General features: G+C 44.0%; 1 protein-coding gene and 1 long non-coding RNA gene across 2 annotated transcripts; one reads left to right on the forward strand and one right to left on the reverse strand.

Moving 5' to 3' along the window:
• The first annotated feature begins 9,133 nt into the window (after nucleotides 1-9,133).
• On the forward strand, nucleotides 9,134-16,159 carry LOC146206425 (uncharacterized). The gene is made up of 3 exons (XM_084591090.1): nucleotides 9,134-9,743; nucleotides 12,270-12,471; nucleotides 12,830-16,159. The coding sequence occupies exons 1-3, from the start codon at nucleotides 9,700-9,702 to the stop codon at nucleotides 12,893-12,895; spliced, it is 312 nt and encodes a 103-aa protein (XP_084447216.1). The 5' UTR covers nucleotides 9,134-9,699; the 3' UTR covers nucleotides 12,896-16,159.
• On the reverse strand, nucleotides 15,269-18,774 carry LOC146206426 (uncharacterized). The gene is made up of 3 exons (XR_014704438.1): nucleotides 18,684-18,774; nucleotides 18,385-18,450; nucleotides 15,269-15,391 (listed from the first exon to the last, which is right to left on the reverse strand). It is a non-coding gene; the product is annotated as an uncharacterized LOC146206426 (long non-coding RNA).
• Nucleotides 18,775-19,483: the final 709 nt, after the last annotated feature.

Raw genomic sequence — 19,483 nt, forward strand, 5'->3', positions numbered from 1 at the left:
CCAACGCTGCGCCTTCTCGATCGGACGTTACGCCGTGCGCGCACAGCTGCATCAAAGCCAGAATGAGAATAAGAAGGCGAAGAGAACAGCGGAGACGCCCGAGCAGAGAGAGGAACGGCTTGCCAAACAGTGATGCCAGACTGCCGAGCGTAATAGACGGAGCATAGCCGTCAAGATTAGACTTATGCAAGAGTTGAGTCAACGGGAACCAACATAAGAGGATCTGACTCTCATTGCTATTCATAGACGACCACAACAAGCTAAGCCAGAGAAACGTACCTCTCGCTGCTTATATCCTGGCATAGCTGAGCTAAGCCACTGCCAATTTTTTGGCGAGTGTTGATATTTTTTCTGTCTCATTAATTGAAGAACTTAAATGCGACATCTATAGCAATCCGTCGTCGATTAAAAATATATTTTTGAATGTTGTGCAGTAAATGGGATGTGTGCGGGTGTGCGGACGCGCTCGTATATCGGGACCGGGTTCCCCAGCAGTAACCGCTACGGCAGGCTGTAGCTGCGCATAGCTATAGGTTGTATTTACTGTCGGCTGCTATCTACACCGCGCTGAGGACGACGGGAAGAATGAAACCGGTTTCCGCTTCCGGTCCGCGATAGCCTTGGTCGTCGTCGCGTCGTCGTTTCATCGACGTAATTAGGAGCGTTGGCGCGGTGGGAGATCCATGAAGCTGTGAACCCTATAATTTGCTGCAATAAAGGTGAATAGCGCTGTCTACGTTTACTGTCTAAGAGTAAAAAAATCAAATCTGATGGGTTCAACACTGCTGAACCGAATTATGGAGCGAAATCATTAGCTGCGGGTGATCGAGCGTTCTTCTTCTTCGCGGCTGTTCAAGGTCATTCGGGACTGCGGCCGCGGACTACGCGACGAGCCGAATCTTGGCGTAGTATTGCTTTCGCAATAAAAAAATCGTTCCGCTGAGCAATAGATATGAGACGCACGATGTGCGGCATCGCCGCAGGTATACTTTAGCATGCATACAAACATGAGAAACTAGCGACCCTTAAATACTACACTAGTGAATTCCTTCGGGGAAGCAGATATTGCGCACATAAGATTGCGAAAGAGCCGCACTTCGAATTGCGCTGACTTGCTACGCGTATCGGGAAAGCGCAAGGTTCACTGCCTTTTCAGCATTTCACACATCCGCAGCCTCAGAAAGAGCATATTTCCGCATATTTAAGGCACCGCACCTCAAGGGAGACTCGGCACAGCGCTAAGCGATGATCGAGGTTTTCGCGGTTTCAAAGGCTATAGTTTCGACGCAGATCCTTATCTTTCCACGGACAATTAAGATATCATCCATTTCTTCAACAGCGGCTCCTGAACGAAGCCGCTTGTAAAATAATTGTAGGCTTCGAGCGACCTCTTCGCCCTCAGTTGCCCACCAGTAACATAGCTGGTGGCGTGAACCAAATAATTCTTGATGTCCAAAAGCCCAACTTTCGGCACACGTTCTCCATCAAAGCACGTTTCATCGCTTTCAAGTAGCAGGGGATCAATACAACTGCACAATTTGATTTTGTCTTCGTAATGATTTTTCGCCGTATAGGATCCATGCCTTCCGCGTAAGAGCATGGTCGAAATAGGGTCTCGTCGATACTGCGATAACTAGGTGGTCACTCTGCACGCGGTCTGCCAGTCTGATGCGAGCATTCAGACGGCAGGAGAAAATATCAGACAATAGGGAGGACTTGTTCTCGCTCCTAGAGCATTGCGCAAGGGAGAGCCTCGCGCGGGCGCGCTGTTGTCCAGATTAGCGGTCACTCGCTGTCCGTATACCTTAGAAACGAATACCTTCTAGCTGTTGCAAGGTATCAGTGAGCTCTTGCTATCATTTCTATGTGACTGTGGGTAAGAGACATACCACTGCGCGCAGTACAAGCATCGGGCTAAGATGATCGGGGTACAGAACAGTATGACGCCTGTTCGTGCCTACTTTGCGGCAGAACAAGTTAGTCTCTCAAAGCTGTTTCTCACTTTCATCCGGCCTTTTAGTGCAATATATGTTACGTTGTGTTGCTTGGACACTGGAGTACGGCTGGAGAGCTTTCACTAGGCAAATACAAAGTGTCGTTCATAAAGGATCCGAACTGTGAAAGCACTGCTCACGGTCTGAAGCAAAGCAGCGGAAATCACCGACGTAGGCGTCACGTCAACAGTGTGCTAGAATGTTACTCTATCGTCAGATCATGCGGGATTGCGAGAACGTTTTGCCATTTGGTCTGTCGTGTGAATCCACCAGATGTGAAGGCATGCGATGAGCGGACAGCGTCGTCCGGTCACCATGACCAAAAAAATGGCGGACGACGGTCCCCCTCTTTGCTGCCATGGTTGCCAACTGTGTTAGTACCGTGCGATAACGTTATGTGAAATGCACCTATACGATAAAGGTTCCGAACTAAATAACAAAGATCAGAAACTTTGCCATGTGTTTTGTTCACAGTAACAAAAATTATAACAATAATGCACATCAATGAAATCTGTCACTGTATGCCGCCTTGTATAAAATGATATAAATTATGAAAAACCATTGGCACATTAACTCTTAGATGCTAAATGTACGTACAAAGTTATCGATTCGCGTTTTTCATGAGGAAAAAAACTGCGTATCATGAAATACCCTTTTTGACACGAAGTAATACTTTGCTACTGAACCTATCGCACAAGCAGGAGTAACTCTATCTCACGGAACATTAGACCTACAAATGTTTCCTTGAAGGCTTGTGATCATAATCAGATGACATCGTTTTTTTTTTAGATACCACTAGTGTCTAATTAATGACGAGTACTCGTACGAATTTCACAGAAATTAAGCAGGCATGGTTGTTGTCCGCCTTCTGGGCATCTGATAAGAGCTGACCATTCAAACTGCGGCTCAGTTGTTGTCTGAAGCACCTCAGGAGTATTTACAAAGAGTAACTGCTCCACAACCTTTTCAAGGAAATTGACAAGTCTGTCCAAAAGAGCCAAGAGCGCCGGCTTAGGATAACAAAGTCCGCATCTGCCTCGGCTATCTAGAAGTTAGAAAACTGGATCACACCAGTTACTGGTCGTGACAAGCAGGCAACCAATGACAGCGATTGGCTTTGTTTGCTATTTACCCTGCTATAGATCTCCTACAGCTCGAAAAACAAAATAAAAAAGCGCGTGCTGCAACCGGGTTACCGGCGCTACGACGGCAGCGCAGAGGGCCTGTCACTCAATGTCGAGTGACGCCTGTGTTACGGAACCTCGATGCAAACGCCTTTTTTTAGGGTCTATGCCGCCGCCCGCTAGATCGCCGTCAAAAACCAGTGTTGCTAACATATGCAGTCACCATTTTGTTTCTCACAAGTCAGCTCTCCTGTGAGGCAGGAATTCATGCACAAGGGTGACAGAACCTGACTCAGGGATAATAGGTAGGTGCAGTGCATGCATCTACTACAGTCTACGCTGCTTCGGATGCCGTTCCCGTCGCACAGGCCATTGTTGGTTGGTTGGTTGGTTGGTTGGTTGGTTGGTTGGTTGGTTGGTTGGTTGGTTGGTTGGTTGGTTGGTTGGTTGGTTGGTTCACAGGAAAGAAAAGGCGCATTACTGTCACACTTGCTCTGTGGAAACCCGAACCGCGCCGTAAGGGAAGGGTGGGAGTGAAAGTGTAAAGAGAGAAAGGGGAGCCGTAGTGGAGAGCTACGGAGTAAGTTCGACCACCTGGGGATCTTTAATGTGCGCTGACATCGCACAGCACCCGGACGCCACTTCGTTTCGCCTCCATCGAAACGCAGCCGCTGCGGTCGGGATCGAACCCGGGAACTCCGGCACAGTAGTCGGACGTCTTACCACTGCACCACCCCGCCGGGTACGTGTATGTTTTCTTCCCTACCCCAAGCTCGTCGGATCGCGTCATATATGAAGTTGTCAAACGCCTTCGTGAGGTCCAGTCCTAAGATTACCTTGCGTCTTTAATGTGCGAGTCCAGTATGTCATGTTGCAATTGGAGCATCACGTCCTGCGTGCACAAGTGTGGTCGAAACCCGACTGTCTCCTGTGGCCACAGATTGTTCTGCTCAATGAATGATGTTAACCTGGTCTGGACGTCGTGCTCCATCAAATATCCGTACGCATGACGTCAGGAAAATTGGTCTAAGATTCTCTAGCTGCGACGGCTTGCCCGACATATGTATAATATTTGCCGCCTTCCACACCTCTGGAAGCTGCCCCCTGTCCCAAACACCTTGAATTACTCTGTTAGGTATCTAATCGAGTCATCTAGATTTGTAAGCATCTTATTCGTAACCCCGTCAGGGCCAGGGGCGGATTTAGTTTTGAGCCGCACAATCTCTGCCCGCACCTCGACATCTCTGATGGAAGCGTCTAGGGCATCGTTAGGCGCCCCCAAGGAGGATATAAAAAATTCCTTGGGCGCCCCACCGTACTCCGGCAGGGGGGAGCGTTGGGTGTTCGCGATGTACGTCTTCATAATCTTATCCATGAACTCCGCGTCGTCTCCCTCGAAGGCATGCCAGGCTTTGGCTAGACTAATCTGATTGCGTTTTCGATTTTGTTGGGTCCAATAAATGCCGGAGCATGCTCCACGTCCTGGAGAGATTCATGCCTCATTCCATTTTGTCGCACATATTGCCCCAATTCTGTTCACATAGTTTGAATGCGTATTCCTCAATTTCTTTACTGTGTTTTGCTATCCTCTTCCTAAGATTGCGGTTCCATTTTTGCTTCTTTAATCTCCTTTATATATTTTGCTTGGCTTCCCACATGTGGAGAACCCGACTGTCGGCTATCTCAGGAGTATTTTTCCCTTCCAGCGTCTTTGTCGCGTCCTCGACGTGTTTCTTAAGCGTATCGGCCCACTCCCCTATGTTTTCGATTCGTCCCAGCTCCGAGGCTCCTCTAAGCGCTCGAAAACGATTCCATATCACAGACGGCGGACGCGCTTTCCACATCCTGATGGCCTCTTTCAGTGCCGACTATAACGAAGTGATCGCTACCAGAGGTTTGCTCCGAATTATACCATTCGAGGCCTCTCGTGTTTTTAGAAAATGTCAGGTCTGAGGATGTGTTCTCGCAGACACCATTCCCTATCTTCAGCACATCGGGATCTGTGTAAAGAGTGAGAACGGGTTTTCGGGCTTTCTTAACGCGGGTATAAAGAGGGGAGCTCTGTCACCCTGGGGTTGAGGAAAGAAGATTTAGAACAGGGGACCCTAACCGGATAGGATAATAGTGGAGCGACAATGCGCACGCGCGGAATGCTGCTAGGAATGGGCGAGGGGTGCGGGAATTACCCTACCCGCCAGGCGATGTGCCAGCACTGCACCCAACTATTACCCCAAAGTAAGTCTATACCACCATTGTGCAGGACTTTCTGCTGCACAGGGAAGCTGACTCGCAGGCTTTGCAACAGCCATACCCGTCGTAGTACTCGCTGCTTGTGTTTCTTCTGCTTGTTGTGTTCAGTTGTCACTACACGCTTCCGTTGACGTTCAGCACTATACCTACGCCCCACATCGCGAGAGCAAGTGAAGGTTGGCCGAAATTGTCTTTTAACATACGCCTGCCTCGCCGGCTGTGTCTGCTGTCGGGGTGAGGAAGCGCTACGCTCAGGATACAGCACATCGACATGTGCGCGCTTTGACATCAGGAAAACATGACCGGGTGTTGTATTCCGCAATGCACCAACAACAGCCGGAAAGGTTGGAGAATGTTCCGCATTACAGAGGTCTTCCCGAAGAAAGTGATGGATGTTGTTGTTCTCCTCTAATTTGATGGCACATACCCACACAGGGGGATCGGCCAAGAATTGGGGTGCAGAGATATTAGATTTTGAGATGTATAACTACATCGCAAAAATAAATAAAAATAAATGCTAGGGAATAGAGAAGAAAATGTAAATATGAAAAACCAAAATAAAAAAGAGTAAATACTAACGCACGCAGTAGGAGAATAGTAAGATTTATATGTACAGATTAAAACTTCAAAGCATATTAGCAAGGTAGACGTTTTGTTTCTATTAAGAAATTTTGAATGGCGTTAAAAACAGGCCTGTGGCTGTACCCAAGCATGGTGGCACCGAACGATAATAAAATTTGGCTGCTCAAATTAAGACCCAGCTGTTGTAACGGCTTCTCTAAATACCGTTTTCTCATCATGGTAAAACGGCGGCAAAATATCAAGAAATGATCTATTGTTTCCGGTTCCCCGCAGAATGCGCCAAACCAGACCTGTGCATATAGAAATTTAGGGGCGGAATACGACAGCGTAGCCTGGTTAGAGAGACCTCAGTCTGCCTTGATTGACATGATTTCCTATTCCAGGAATACTTGAGATGCAGGTAGTCATCCGATGATAAAATAGATCCAGACTGCGTGCTTAATAAGGCACGCCGCCGAAATCGTGCTGCTGTTATGTACGCTGTTGCCGGGAGGATGGGCAATACAGGGCCATTCAGAGATTCTTTAGCCAGTCTGTCAGCAACCTCATTGGCTGTTACACTGCTGTGTCCTGGTACCCACACTATATGTATGAGGCTCAAATGTGAGGGGACCAATGAAAGAAAAGTGTTTAAAATTGGCTGGATGGTTCAAATGAAACGAGGTAGATGGCTGCCGTCGGCGTCGTCGTCTGTCTGCAACGTGAGTATTAACCTAGCAGCCTGCGGTTCGTTTTTTCTTCTTTTTTTTTTAACAGCTTAAAGCGGCATTCCCGACGTATATTCGTAGATGGGCATGCACAAGCGTACGTGGCACATCACCCGCATCAAATTTTGTGTGACTGCGACCTATCTCTCGCTCACAACAGCGAAATTCAGGAGAGGTCATTCTGTGAAATCCCCTAATTTCTGAACAGCTCTGACAGTTTATTTATTTCCTTTTTTTTTGTTTTTTTTTTTTTTTGCGGGAATAGCAGCGCATCAATATTATCTAGTGGAAGTCTGGAGCGTCCTCTCCGTGCGAGAAGCACAAATTTATACTCTTGGTAAACGCTTGCACCATGCCTACCCCACAGTGATGAAGGACGAAATAGCAAGACGCTATCGAGCAACACACACACCCATTGTATGGTGGAACACTTCTTTATGCGAAATGCAATGCTTTTTTTTTTTTTTTTTTTCTCGGGGAACTTCTTTCGTAGCTACTCATACCAGCTGCAAGCAAGGCTTAAATTCTGTAAACTGCACCTCATAAGGTTAACCCGGTTTCAGGTAAGCCTTCAAATTGGAAGAATGCGTAGATGACTGGATGTTTTGCTTCACGCGAACCTCGGGTCAACAGAAGGATGACTATGAGGACAGGAGGATTAGCAGGGGCGTGCAAGGCATTTTGCCTATTCGTCATCAATTCTTTTCAGCAGGTCAGTGTAGCTTTGGTTCGCCTATTTGGTCAAACATCAAGAAGTCCGCCCCTTTGCCAGTGTGCAGATGCGTCTTTACCCATGAAGTATAGAAACCGGTAATAGAGCGTCCGGCAGGTGTTCTTCGGGTGCAATTATAAATTACTTAGCGGTGCTAGGCGAAAAACCACGTGGAGATAGGAATATCTTGCGCATCATTAGCAAGAAAAAAAAAAAATATCACAAAAAATTGGTCTCTATACTATTTTAAAATTGCGTGTCATGTGCGGCCTTCTTTCAAAACCTTTACGTTGCATTTCTACATTTTTACTTGTCTATTGTTGCTGCGCCTTTTTGCTGAAATTTTAGTAGACTTTGTAAAAAAAAAAAAAAGAATCAATGGTACAATCACCACTTTTGTTTCTTGCCTTTCCTTCTGTTACAAGAGGAAGCACACCGCATGATAATCATTTATGTATGAAGCAACAAGTGACTTCATAATAAAACACATGAATAAAGAGTACGAACAAAAACTGAAGAGTCCGATTCAGACTGCTTGTGTTTATTGTCGCATGGATCTTTGAAAACATGCGCGTGCCATGTTACAACAAAGCAATATTGCCCTGCTTTTCTGTAGCATATATGTGAAGCTATGAAACGTCAGCAACCTGAGATATATCACCTTAGCAATAAGCATGACTGAATTGCAGAAACACGATGTAACAGGTCCGAAAGCATGAGACCCGTATTGACTTGACTGCGGCATCGATATACCATATGGGCCATAAGAAAAGACCGAAGAGTAAATAAAATTCAAAGTTGGATTAATGAACTGTGTAAATATATTAAGGGTATTTTTTGATACCAGCTGTGTCACACGGGCAATAATTCGTCGTCGGTCCGTTTCAGGTTAGATCGCGATTGATAATAGTAATTGCCATAACAATCGGGCCAACCACCTGGGATATGCTCGAGCTGACTGAGCACTCACTCAGAAGGAAGATGCACACGATACCCTACATCCGCGATCGCGATGCGTGGATCGCAATCGACTGGCTCCAGATCAAATAAAATCGCCATTGAAATATTTCATAGCAGCAATATATTTAACCCGGCTCGGACTCGATCGTTTATAAAAACAAAGTATTGCAACCAGCGTGGCAACTTTAGGTGATTCTTTCAAATTTCTTGTCTCACTGGATATCAGACAGTCAATATGCGTTCTGCTTAAGACCGTCTTAGGTTGAGCAGAGTAAATAAAACAGTAAAATTTAGCAGACTGGACCCGACAGTATTTGTTAAACGCTTCCTCGAGCGCTATTTCAGCGTATGATTTTCTCCGCACAGTACTAGGACGGTACGATTGTCTTCCATCAAGACTGTTTTTAGACAAAAAGTGCGCTCAAACCGTCAAGAGACAGGTTTCGCAGTGAAAAGCGCAGCGCCTGACTATCCGGACCTATGCCGCCTATGCTGCCAAGGCCGCGAACGCGGAGCGATAGCACCTTAGCTATTAGAGAGATTTAGCTTACCGGAGACGTATTACGTCTCCCGGAGACGTACAGACGTAGACGTATCGGACGCCTACTGCGCATGCGTGAAAATTGATTTAGACGTATTCGGCTGACACCGGGCAAAACACGTTTTAGCTGTACGTATCGTCCATACGTAAGACGTATCGCGTGACGTACATGCAGATGATGATGATGGCTATCCAATAAAAGAAGTTAGAAGTTATTTGTAATAAATACTTCAAATAATGTCACAAAAATGTCACATGCAGATCCCCCGAAGTCATCATGTTGACGTGTTAGCTGTGTTTCGAATAATTATTAATTTGAGCTCACTTTTAACCACTTTGCCACCTGCAGCAAGCCTGAACAATCCAAGCCTAGTTGCATTAAATCCGTTTGTTTTGGTGCTCGCATGGAGGAAGGAAACAACTGCTCGTGTTTGCTGGTGTTCGGTCGTGTGCTAGAATTTGCTCCTGCTATCGGTGCAACCTGCCCATGTTACGTTACATCATGCCGACAGCATCCTTCACCCTTCACGACAGGCAACTTTTAAGCACCCTATCATGGGATGAAATTGAAGACATGCATAGATTTCAACGGGAGCGCGATATTCCAAAGCCTCGAAGGAACTTACGTGAGCGTGGTACCCTTCAACATCGGCGCCAACAACAACACAGTGTTCAACAGGATTTTTAGATTCTAGAAAGAGGATTTCGGAGAGCTGCAGTTAGCCCTCCTAATTCCAAATGAGGTCATCAGTGCGCAGCGTGTCAGAGTCTCCGGCTCCGAGGCACCTTGGCACAGCTCGATTTTTACTTCGGTCATCTACTCTACGATATGACAAGTGGCTTGATCTGCAAGCTCTTCAGCGATTCTCCGAGGTAAGTAGCGCATGGTGTAGTGGCTGTGGTGGCTTGACGGTTACAAGCCAAATTATTGATAGCAGTGCTTTCTGTGTCAAATAAATATGCCCGCCGAAACATGTAAAGCAAAGCTGACTGGCTGTGGCGTTTCAGTAGTCATCTTTGAATGCGAATTAGCGCTAATCCTGAGGTTCAGAGCTTATCAAAACAGTCTAACACTTGTGCGACCGCTTATAGCGCTTTCAAATTAAAAAAAAAAAAAAGACCGGAGCGGATTTAAAGCGATAAATTCCTTGTGAGAAGCTGGACGGGATATCGTATCATCCCGCGTGCACACTGCTACGCACTCTCGCGCTACTCATTGCACATCATCCCCATCAGCTTCCATGTGTGCATGAACGCTACCGAGCCTTCTACTCGATATAACTACGTAAAAACCCTACCATTTTGTAGTCGAAAGGCACCAGCGCTCATGCTCCTAGGGATGATGGCATGGGGCCAATGCTCTCTGGCGCGTAACGGCGTTGTGTCGTTTCTAGCAGGCGAGCAGTTTTGGCTACTGTAAAACATAATATACATTAACGATTGCAGTTGACTCGTGCCCAGTCACCGAACGTCTGCTGTAATCATTCAGTTTTTTTTTTTATTTTTTTATTATTATTATTATTATTTTTTTTTTTTTTTTTTTACGTCAATTAACTTAGGCACACTTGTGCAAAGGCATATATATATACCCCTGCTCTCCAACTCGGTTGTAGAGCTTTGGGAAGGTGCTCTCTTGTCGACATCGAATTTAGTGAAACTGTTTAACGTCCCGAATGCAACCAGTGCTATGCTGCTTTTCGATCTTGCCTACTAGCACAGCATAAGGTCATCAACATAAACACTAGCACACTTACAAGTCAATATTTTTTTTTATTAAATTAGGGAAGTCCACGGAAACGCAAACTGAGAAATACGCAAAAGGTTGTTATCAGCACAAGTTATTTTTTAATTTGCTTCATGTATTAGAAATACTCAACACAGAAATATCATAAAATTTTATGCAATAATTTAAACAATGTAAGCAATTTTGGATTTGGCCCTTATCGATATGAAAATCTATATTTGACCCTACTTTGACTGAAAATTTTTTTCAGAGTCATTTCTAGTCTGTTTGTGAAAATAATACCTGTAAATGATCATACTGTGAATACAGCTGATGAAGAGTTGTAATATTCATTGTCACACAATCAGCAGCACTGATTTGCTCTAAAGTGAGCAAATAAATGCTTAGTGGGCTTCTGCTTCAAGCAAAGATGTGAGGCTATTTTCTATTGGTAGAAATTAGTTGGAATGTGTTTAATGAAGAGCTGTTTTAATTCAGTGCACCATTGTATTGCCGGGGAATGGTAGATGCACATAGGATGCAAAGCGACAAGACAGCGGCAAATATTGTCGTTTCTTGCCAGTTTCGGCTATTTGCTTATGTTGCTAAATGCAGAAAGCCGCTGCCAACAGGCTAAACTGAATGTAGTCTTTTATAAGTTATTTTGCGAGCTTTATGCACAAACTGCTTCGTCTGCTGCAGGCCTATGTTCCCAGTGTTTTTATCTTCTGGCTTCAGATTTTCCTGTGATCTCTTCGTATCCTAGACAGTGATAAGGAAGTAGCTATGGAGAAGCAGTAATTGAATTTACACTCGCAGTAGTCCACCCTATCATGCTAAAGCTGAGAAAGAAAGCTGTCAAGAATAAAATAGATTTGGCTCATTTCCATCTGCACATCAGCAGAATCTGGCTCATTTTTGATTTGGCACATGATTTCTGTGAAATTCCTGGTCTTTATTTACATCCTTACTGTCTCAAATCGTTTGCAAAAGTGAGATGTATATATGATCTTTCAATTACAAAAAAAAAAAAAGAAAATAACCTAGTGTAGGTTTCTGAATTTCGCTTGCTTTGAAAAAAAAAAAAAAAAATCAAGTGTCGATGATAGCGTTGAAAAAATCCGGGAGCACTGCGGAATCTACACTGCAGAAATGTGAAAATCTAAGCGTTGCTGGTGCACACGATGCATCACGTTTGCTCTCATCATTATGAATTAAATGCACCGTCATTATCATTGCTTATGTCATCACTGCTAATTCCAACTTCATTGTCATCGCTACTGTAGACAAGGAGAATTTTGATGTGTGTTTCACGATCCCGAGCGTTGCACAGTTGGCTAAAGCGCTCGGATGGGGATGCAAGGGATAGAGGTTCAGCTCCCAGCGGAAACAGGATTTCGATTTTTTCTGACGGCATCATCAGGACGTCATTTGATTGACAGCTATAGTGTGACCAAAAACGAATGCCGACAGTATGAGCCATTAAAGATTTTCACCTTAAAATTGATGGGCCTGTACGAGGTAACGCTAGTGAACTCGTCCAAAAGCAATGCAATAAGTATTATGCTACGGCACAGTAAAGAAGGTGCACACTGAAAGATTATTTTCTCATGACCACTTTATAGGGACTCTATAAGCGATCGTTGCTTGCAGCCGCTTCAATTTTTCCTCCTCAGGCGGTGCACGCAAAGGAAGGCCCCCGTGCTCAACTGCTGGGGTTTCATCATGGCACAGCAAGGCAAATTTGTCGACCGTCTGTGGCTCAGAAGGAGGACTTCTCTGGGCACAAGTGGAGCCTGTGCAGAAATATCAGGCACTAATGTGTACCAATGCCATAGTCTGCCAGTGGGCCATTTAAAGGCAGGCGTCACGATGCAGGTAAGCCTGTTCAGTCATGTCTTCATTGCAGTAACTAGCCGTAATATGTTTTTCATATTCAGGGGAGTGCATTTCCAAATTAAAGCCTAACATCTCTGCTGCGAAAATTCCACAAGTACTTTTATATTTTTTGAGTGGTTTTTGGGAAAGGGTACTCAATGACCCACCTCATGAAAAACAGCTTTTCATCTGTAAAGAAACGTGGCACTTAAGTATGTGATTGTGGCATTTTATAAATTTGTAGGAAAAAATTGTATCTAAAAACTTGCAACTGTAATTACATCTCATTATACAGAAAGAACAGAGGCACCTGTGTAGACCCGCATTGGTTATATTTTTAATTCTTGTTATCTTTTAGGGATCCTCAAGGAGACGGTGCACTTTGAGAACCTGCAGAAGATCACCATGGGTCATAAATATGTGATCTATAGTGATGCAGCCTACCCCCGATGGCCTCTACTCTACAAGCTGTTTGGAGGTGCCGTACTGCAGCCTCATCATGTTGCCTTCAACAAGGCAATGAGCAGTGTTAGGAAAGATGTAGAGGGCGGGTTTGGCAGCGTAGCACGGGATTTTGCTTTTATTGACTATTTCAAGAACCAAACTTTGAGATGGTAACAGGTAGGGCGCATGTATAAAGTTGCGCAATGAACTGCTGAACATCTTTGTACAGCTGTCATGTGTCTATGTACTTTGTCTTGTGTCTGCCTCAGTTGGTCAGTACCTTGTGCCTTTTCAGACATAAGTCGGCCTACGTCCTGCGGTCAAAAAATTTGGAACATTTTTTTTTTTTTTTAGGCTGCCTTTCTCAGTAAAATATAGACAAGCATGGCAAGCAGTGACCTTCATAGCTGAGGCATTTGTCAACAGTCGCAGAATTCATCTCTGTATTCCTTACAGCAATAATTGCAGCATGCAGTGGTGCATATCTTGTAAATAGGGTAAGTGCACTAGGAAACTTGGACATTAGAAACAAGTGGACAGGAGGCTTGCAGACTCACAACTGGATTTACTAAGTAAAGATGACACATATAAAGTGCACAACACCACATGCTCAACGCTATACTTTTGCTTGCTGTATATATGTCCTCTTTCGGTTAGTAAAATACAGTTGTGAGCCTGTGTACGTCCATGTCCACTTCTGTTTCTGTTGTCCGTGTTTTCTAGAACAGTTGCTCCATTTCCAAGATGAGCATCACTGCATGCAACAATGCTACCCAAAGATTTATGCTGTTCATTTGTTGACGCTGTTATGCCGAGATGCAGCTTTATGAATTTTTTTTTATGCGAGATGCAGCAATATTTATCTCGATTGATTGCAGCAGTGCATGACTACTTTCTCGTTGTTCTCGTCTCACAGTGTTCAACATGACATGGTGTGTGCGTGGTGGCGTTTAGGGTGGCGTGTGATAGTGTTCGTGTTCAAATGCAGGGGTTTTTGCCTGAGTGTTGTGTGCAGCGATATGACAGCTTCGGTTTGCCATCTCGCTACTTGGCGAACTGAAAGGACGCGATGACTTTGGTTCGGCGTTGTCTCCCATGCTCCTTTGACTGCGTGACCGTCTACCGGTGAACACCTGACAGCTGCGCTCCGGACCAACGGCTTCACTTGTTCCCAACGCTAACTTCGAACTGTTAGTGGCACGAGATGCTTGTGACCGCAAATATGCACTAGACCACCAGTCTGAACGCTGTACTTGAGTTGTGCTGCGTGGGCCGTCTCTAGTGTTTCACCCGAACGGTTGTGTGTGCATTTGTGTATTGTCTAGATTAAGGAAAGGTGGCATCTGAGTTATAAAAGTGTGTGTATGTGTGAAATGCCATCTGCTTTGGCGAACCACCACAGCTTGTCTTTGTCAGGCCGTCTGACGGCTTCAGTGAGAACCTGTGCTACCAGATGCAAAAAGTGATGATGCCATTTTATGGTTTTTCACTTCATGCTGCTAATTCACAGCTCATGTATTCATTGATCGCATGTGCTGCTAGAGTCATTATTCAGAGTTTTCTGTACACTACTGAATTAATTGTACTCTCATTGAGCTGCCATGTTGTCATCATGCCCGAGACGCTTTGCATTGTAGCCCCATCCAGTAGTGCAGCCAGAGCTCGAGTTTTACCAACGTTGGCATCAACGAATGCCGCAGATGCCCTCTCCCTCTGTTTCTGCACTCTTTTTTTTTTTTTCATAAACTAAAGTCGCCTTTGAATCTCCTAAATTTTAACCCTGCAAAACTGTGTCTAGTCAGGCTAAAGCTATCACGCATATCTTTCTTTTCTTTTTTTTTGCAGCTGTGGGTTTCGTGGACCCTGAAAATCACTTCGTGAGCCCTTATTTGAGAAACACTGACCTATGATATGCTTTTAGCAATTACCACTATGTGACGGGACATTTTGAATTTCTTTTGGTGAAGTGGTGACCACAGGCCACTAACAGTGTTTTCAACGTTGTAGCTGAGGCTCACTTGAGAGAGGTTGTGCACATATTTTTTTTTTCGAGTCATTGCATATGTTTACAATTCTAACAATGCAAATATTTCTTAAAATATGCAATTTAAAATTAGTGTAATGCCCTTTGCAGATAATTTTGGACCTGTATTTGCGAAACTGTAGCCTTAGCTACTTATGCACCATAAAATGCAAGAACAGAAACACACCGACAGCATTTGTGTTGCAAAAATGTATTTGGGATTTATTTGGCAAAGTGAACATGGTCGAGAGAGTTTTGGAGAAAATAAACGTGCTATCTGCAATGTGATATAGTGCCAACATAAATAACTTTCATTCTTTCATCAGCGCAATCAGCATCTTGTCAACTGATGCCAAGATTTCACCAGCTGATCTTCATATGTCCATCTTCACACGGGGCAGTGTTCGTCACCATGTGCTGCATAAAACATCCGTGTTGTATTCTTCTACCTTCCTGGAATGAAAAGGCGCAGTGTTCACAGAAATTACTGTAAAATTAAAGCTGTTATGAGAAAGCTGGAGGTTGTTTAATATTGCTCTCCAGCTGGTATTGCAGTGAATAACTACGCACATGATTATTCATGAAATGTCTGGGCATATGGCATACCCCTATATCATGGCACAGAAGTGCACCAGTCTCCTCTTGTGAATGCACCTATCGGGGGTGGAATTGCCGCTCCATTTGCTCCATTCTGCTCCCAAACTGCTTTTCCTGCTCTATCCTGCTCCAAAATGCAATATTGCTCCAAAACTGCTCCAAACTGGCTGTTTTAATGTTCTACCATCAAATTTAGTGCAACACGCAAACAATATGTCTTTGCACCAGTGGCAAAGATATAACGCATCTAGCACTGGGCTAAATACAAACGAAATTTTTGTAAGGGAAGGAAGCATGTGGCATAATAAATATTTGTTTGTAAGTAAATTTAATATGAGTCACTGGCGATTGGAGATAATTGCAAAAAAAATGCACTGTGCATGTGCCGTAGCACCTCCTCTCAGCCTTTTGAATCGCCGGTGGAGGGAGAAGCAAGAGCAGCAAGCGAAGCAGATAGGCGCAAACTACTGTGAGTCGTTCGGAAGGAAACTTGTCCGACTGGAAAAACCACATGAGTTATTCTAATGGTTGTGGTCTAAGAACAAGCAGGCACTTATCGAGCCTCTTTTTCAGTAACAAGCTTGTCGGGCCTACGGCAGACAAAATCATACTTGAATCGTTATGGGTTGGTACTCCAAAGATGTCGCTCACTAGGAAGCGTCTCAAGGGGAATAGGCCATGGTATATAGCAAGTACAAAAGGTTCATGGACAAGCAATTGAGTATGTTGATAATTATGAATCTTAAACTAGAATAAAAGGCAGTGAATTCTCATTGTAGCAATCTACCTGGTGTGATTATATAGCTGTGAACAGAATTGCACACAGGTTGTAGGGTATATCCCTTGGCACTTGCCCCAAAGGAGAGGAGAATAAACACAAATAGCATGCCTGAGTAATCACCATTTGAACGATTTACAACAGTCACTAACAGTGTTTCACAAGGAAGCCTGCTTTGGCCACTGTTGTTGAAAGTGTTCATCAAAGACATTGCCCACATCGACATATCCATTAAATTTGTCGTACATATATAGGGTGGATCTGGTACATATGATATGGGCGTGTCCAGAAATCTAAAATATAAATCGAGACAAAAAATTTTGGGAAACTACTGTCGAGCTTACGCCCTGAAACTCTGCTAGGTCTAATCCGACTAGCTGACGTCGCCCATGTCCAAGGACTCCAGGCCGTCATCTTTGCGGATAAGTTGACACCTATCTTGCTCCTGTTGGATATTTATTAGTTTTGCCACCACCACATGCAGATGACTGTTCTATTATGACCGGCACAGATGCAGACACGTTGACAAAGTAAAGCAAAGCCTTCCTGTTAACATTATTGTTGTGGCTTCAATCAAACAAACTTAATATAAATTGTTCAAAGACAACGCTAATTATTTTCCCAGAAAAGAATTTTTTTTTAATCGTGCTGTCAGCAATGAGAGCCGGAACATTACAATTGTAGGCTCGTAGAGAATACTAAGCGTCACGTTCAACAGCAATCTATACTGGGACTTGCCTGTTGCTGGCATATGCAAAAGATTTTCCATGGTATTTGATGTTATTTTATGTCAGTGAACGCTCCTTCTGATGCACATTGAAAACAAATTGAATCATTTTTTTACATCAACCAATGCATTAAGACCACAGTGGAGGGTGGAGTAAACAATAATATAATTTTGCCATCCTTTTCTTGAGGATAAATAAAATTCACCAAATGGGTAATTGCGGTAGAAATTTCTCTATAAAATATTACTTCTGAGCTTTTGCGTTGATTACGCACATTATGCTCTTAGGTCATGGTGCAATGTCCTAAGAGCTGGAAATGCATCACGCGTCCAGGCAAACATCACACAAAAGTGTGAAGCCGCAAAAAGAAAAAGCATATGGGAACTCCCCACGCTTTGCCCGATGATGAATACATTCTGGAGAGGGGTGCCTGAGGGCACACTGCACAGGAAGATACGGTGGCTGTTTGGGAGAAGGGACATGGCCATAAAACCATTACACTGATCCATTAGGAGTTGAGTTCTACAGATGCTGTTTTGATCCGCTGTTATGTGACATCAGACATGCCCTGTGTTTTTCTGGCAGACAGACTCCTTGTTCGACTATTGCAACGCTATCGAAGTGAAAAAGGAAGTTTCTATGTCTCCTCGCCTGTTCCCAAGGTATGACTGCAGGAACATTGCTTACCAATACTGTTTGATTGACTGGCTGATTGACCCGGAGAGATGTGCCGTGTTTTATTGGCCAAAGTTTTGTGAGAGGGCTGGATTGATTGTTTAAAGGTTTCTTGTGGAGTAAAAAAAAACAATACTGGCCCTGGGCAAGAGGCTCAATAGTCTATCATTGCTGTGAACTTGCTTTTGACCTTTTGCTGTTAAGACCTTTGAAGTATGTACATAAGTCTGCAGAAGTGCAATCAAATTTCATTGTTTTTGTTCTCTCATCTTCGAAACGTCATTCTTCTCTCAAGCCGAAGACTCAGTCATGCCACCAAATGGAGTGTAGGTTCAAAACAGTCTGAGACAAGCATAACAATACACAAAGCATTGCGATGGTCTCGTGAGTGTGCACCATGAACATGAAAATTTGTGAATAATTTGTTTTCCTACTCATTTATTTCATTTATTGCTGCTTTCATAGACCATTGCATTTTGTATAATGCACTGTTGCTGCTGCTGGTCCGTGCATAGATTTGGCATGAATACAAAAGCTAACAACTAGGTTCTAGTGCAGTTGTACTAAGCAGTCTTGTGTTTTAAACTATAGTAAGTTGTTAAGGCATTGAGATAAATAAAACTTTTTACAAATTGGTACTGCTCAAAATAATGTAAATATGTCCTCACCCCTCAGGGGCACTGACTGCAGGCTTGGTGTTGACGGCAGCGGCTCCACACTGTGCAGACTTGTGGCTGTGCCATGGAAGCAAGCAAACAAATGAAAGAAATAATTATTTCTGCAGCCATGAGATCTTGGGCTGTTTTCCGGTGCAAAACAACATGCACGAGCTTACTTTAGCACTCTGGCTAAACCTTGTACACAGCAGTAAGAGAATCAAGACTGAACGTTGCAGTGCTTTGTAAATAGCTGTAACATGTTCAACAACAACATTGAAGAAAGTAATATAAGAAGTGTTGTCGCTTACTATTCCGGGAGTTGTCATGATTGCTTTCATCATCATGAGTCTCTCTGGGCACCATGTCATTCAGGCACTTGCAAGCTCATTTTCATCTGAAAGGGAATAACCATACGAGACACAGATGATTGGTAATTAACTTGCCAACATAATACAGGATCTAATTGTGCAGCTGAAAGTTGCGCCAGGACACTAGAAAAGTGCCACGACGCAGACACTGTTGCCTTCAATGCAATGATCCTTAACAAGGATCCTTTTTTAATTTTCAGGTGTTTTTATAACACAATGAGCAAACCAGTTCAGCCTCTGCGACCTGTAAATGCTAATAGGACTTCCAGTGCCTGAATGTTTTGTCCAACAGCATAAAATATTGGCGCACTTCATTTCACGTGCTGACACAGGGACACAAGTTCATAAGCTTGGAGCAAAAAAAAAAAATAAAATAAATGACCTCTTGCAATATTTGGCTTTGGCACTGCATTCAGCATGTGCTGTTAGCTAATGGTGCCAGACAATTGTCTGAGAAGATAAAGTAAATCATCTTGCAAACAATTTTCATTTATTGTGGCTCCTGGTGGCTGTGCACATTTACATGCACATGTAAACAAAAGCAGCTACACGACGTGTATTATATTATGCAACTCGAGCCATGCTCAGCAAAAATGCTGAAATATCATGTATCTAATTCGCACAACGTAAGTGGCTTTTTACTTTGCGCTGCTATTCCCCAGCAATCGACTAGGCGGTGTTCAGACGGTCGGGCCGTATGTATCGTGGGAAAGCATCATCCACCACCACTCCTACTCGGA

This window comes from Amblyomma maculatum, chromosome 1 (assembly GCF_055883805.1).
Source record: "Amblyomma maculatum isolate TAMU_Amacu chromosome 1, ASM5588380v1, whole genome shotgun sequence".
Classification (NCBI taxonomy): domain Eukaryota; kingdom Metazoa; phylum Arthropoda; class Arachnida; order Ixodida; family Ixodidae; genus Amblyomma; species Amblyomma maculatum.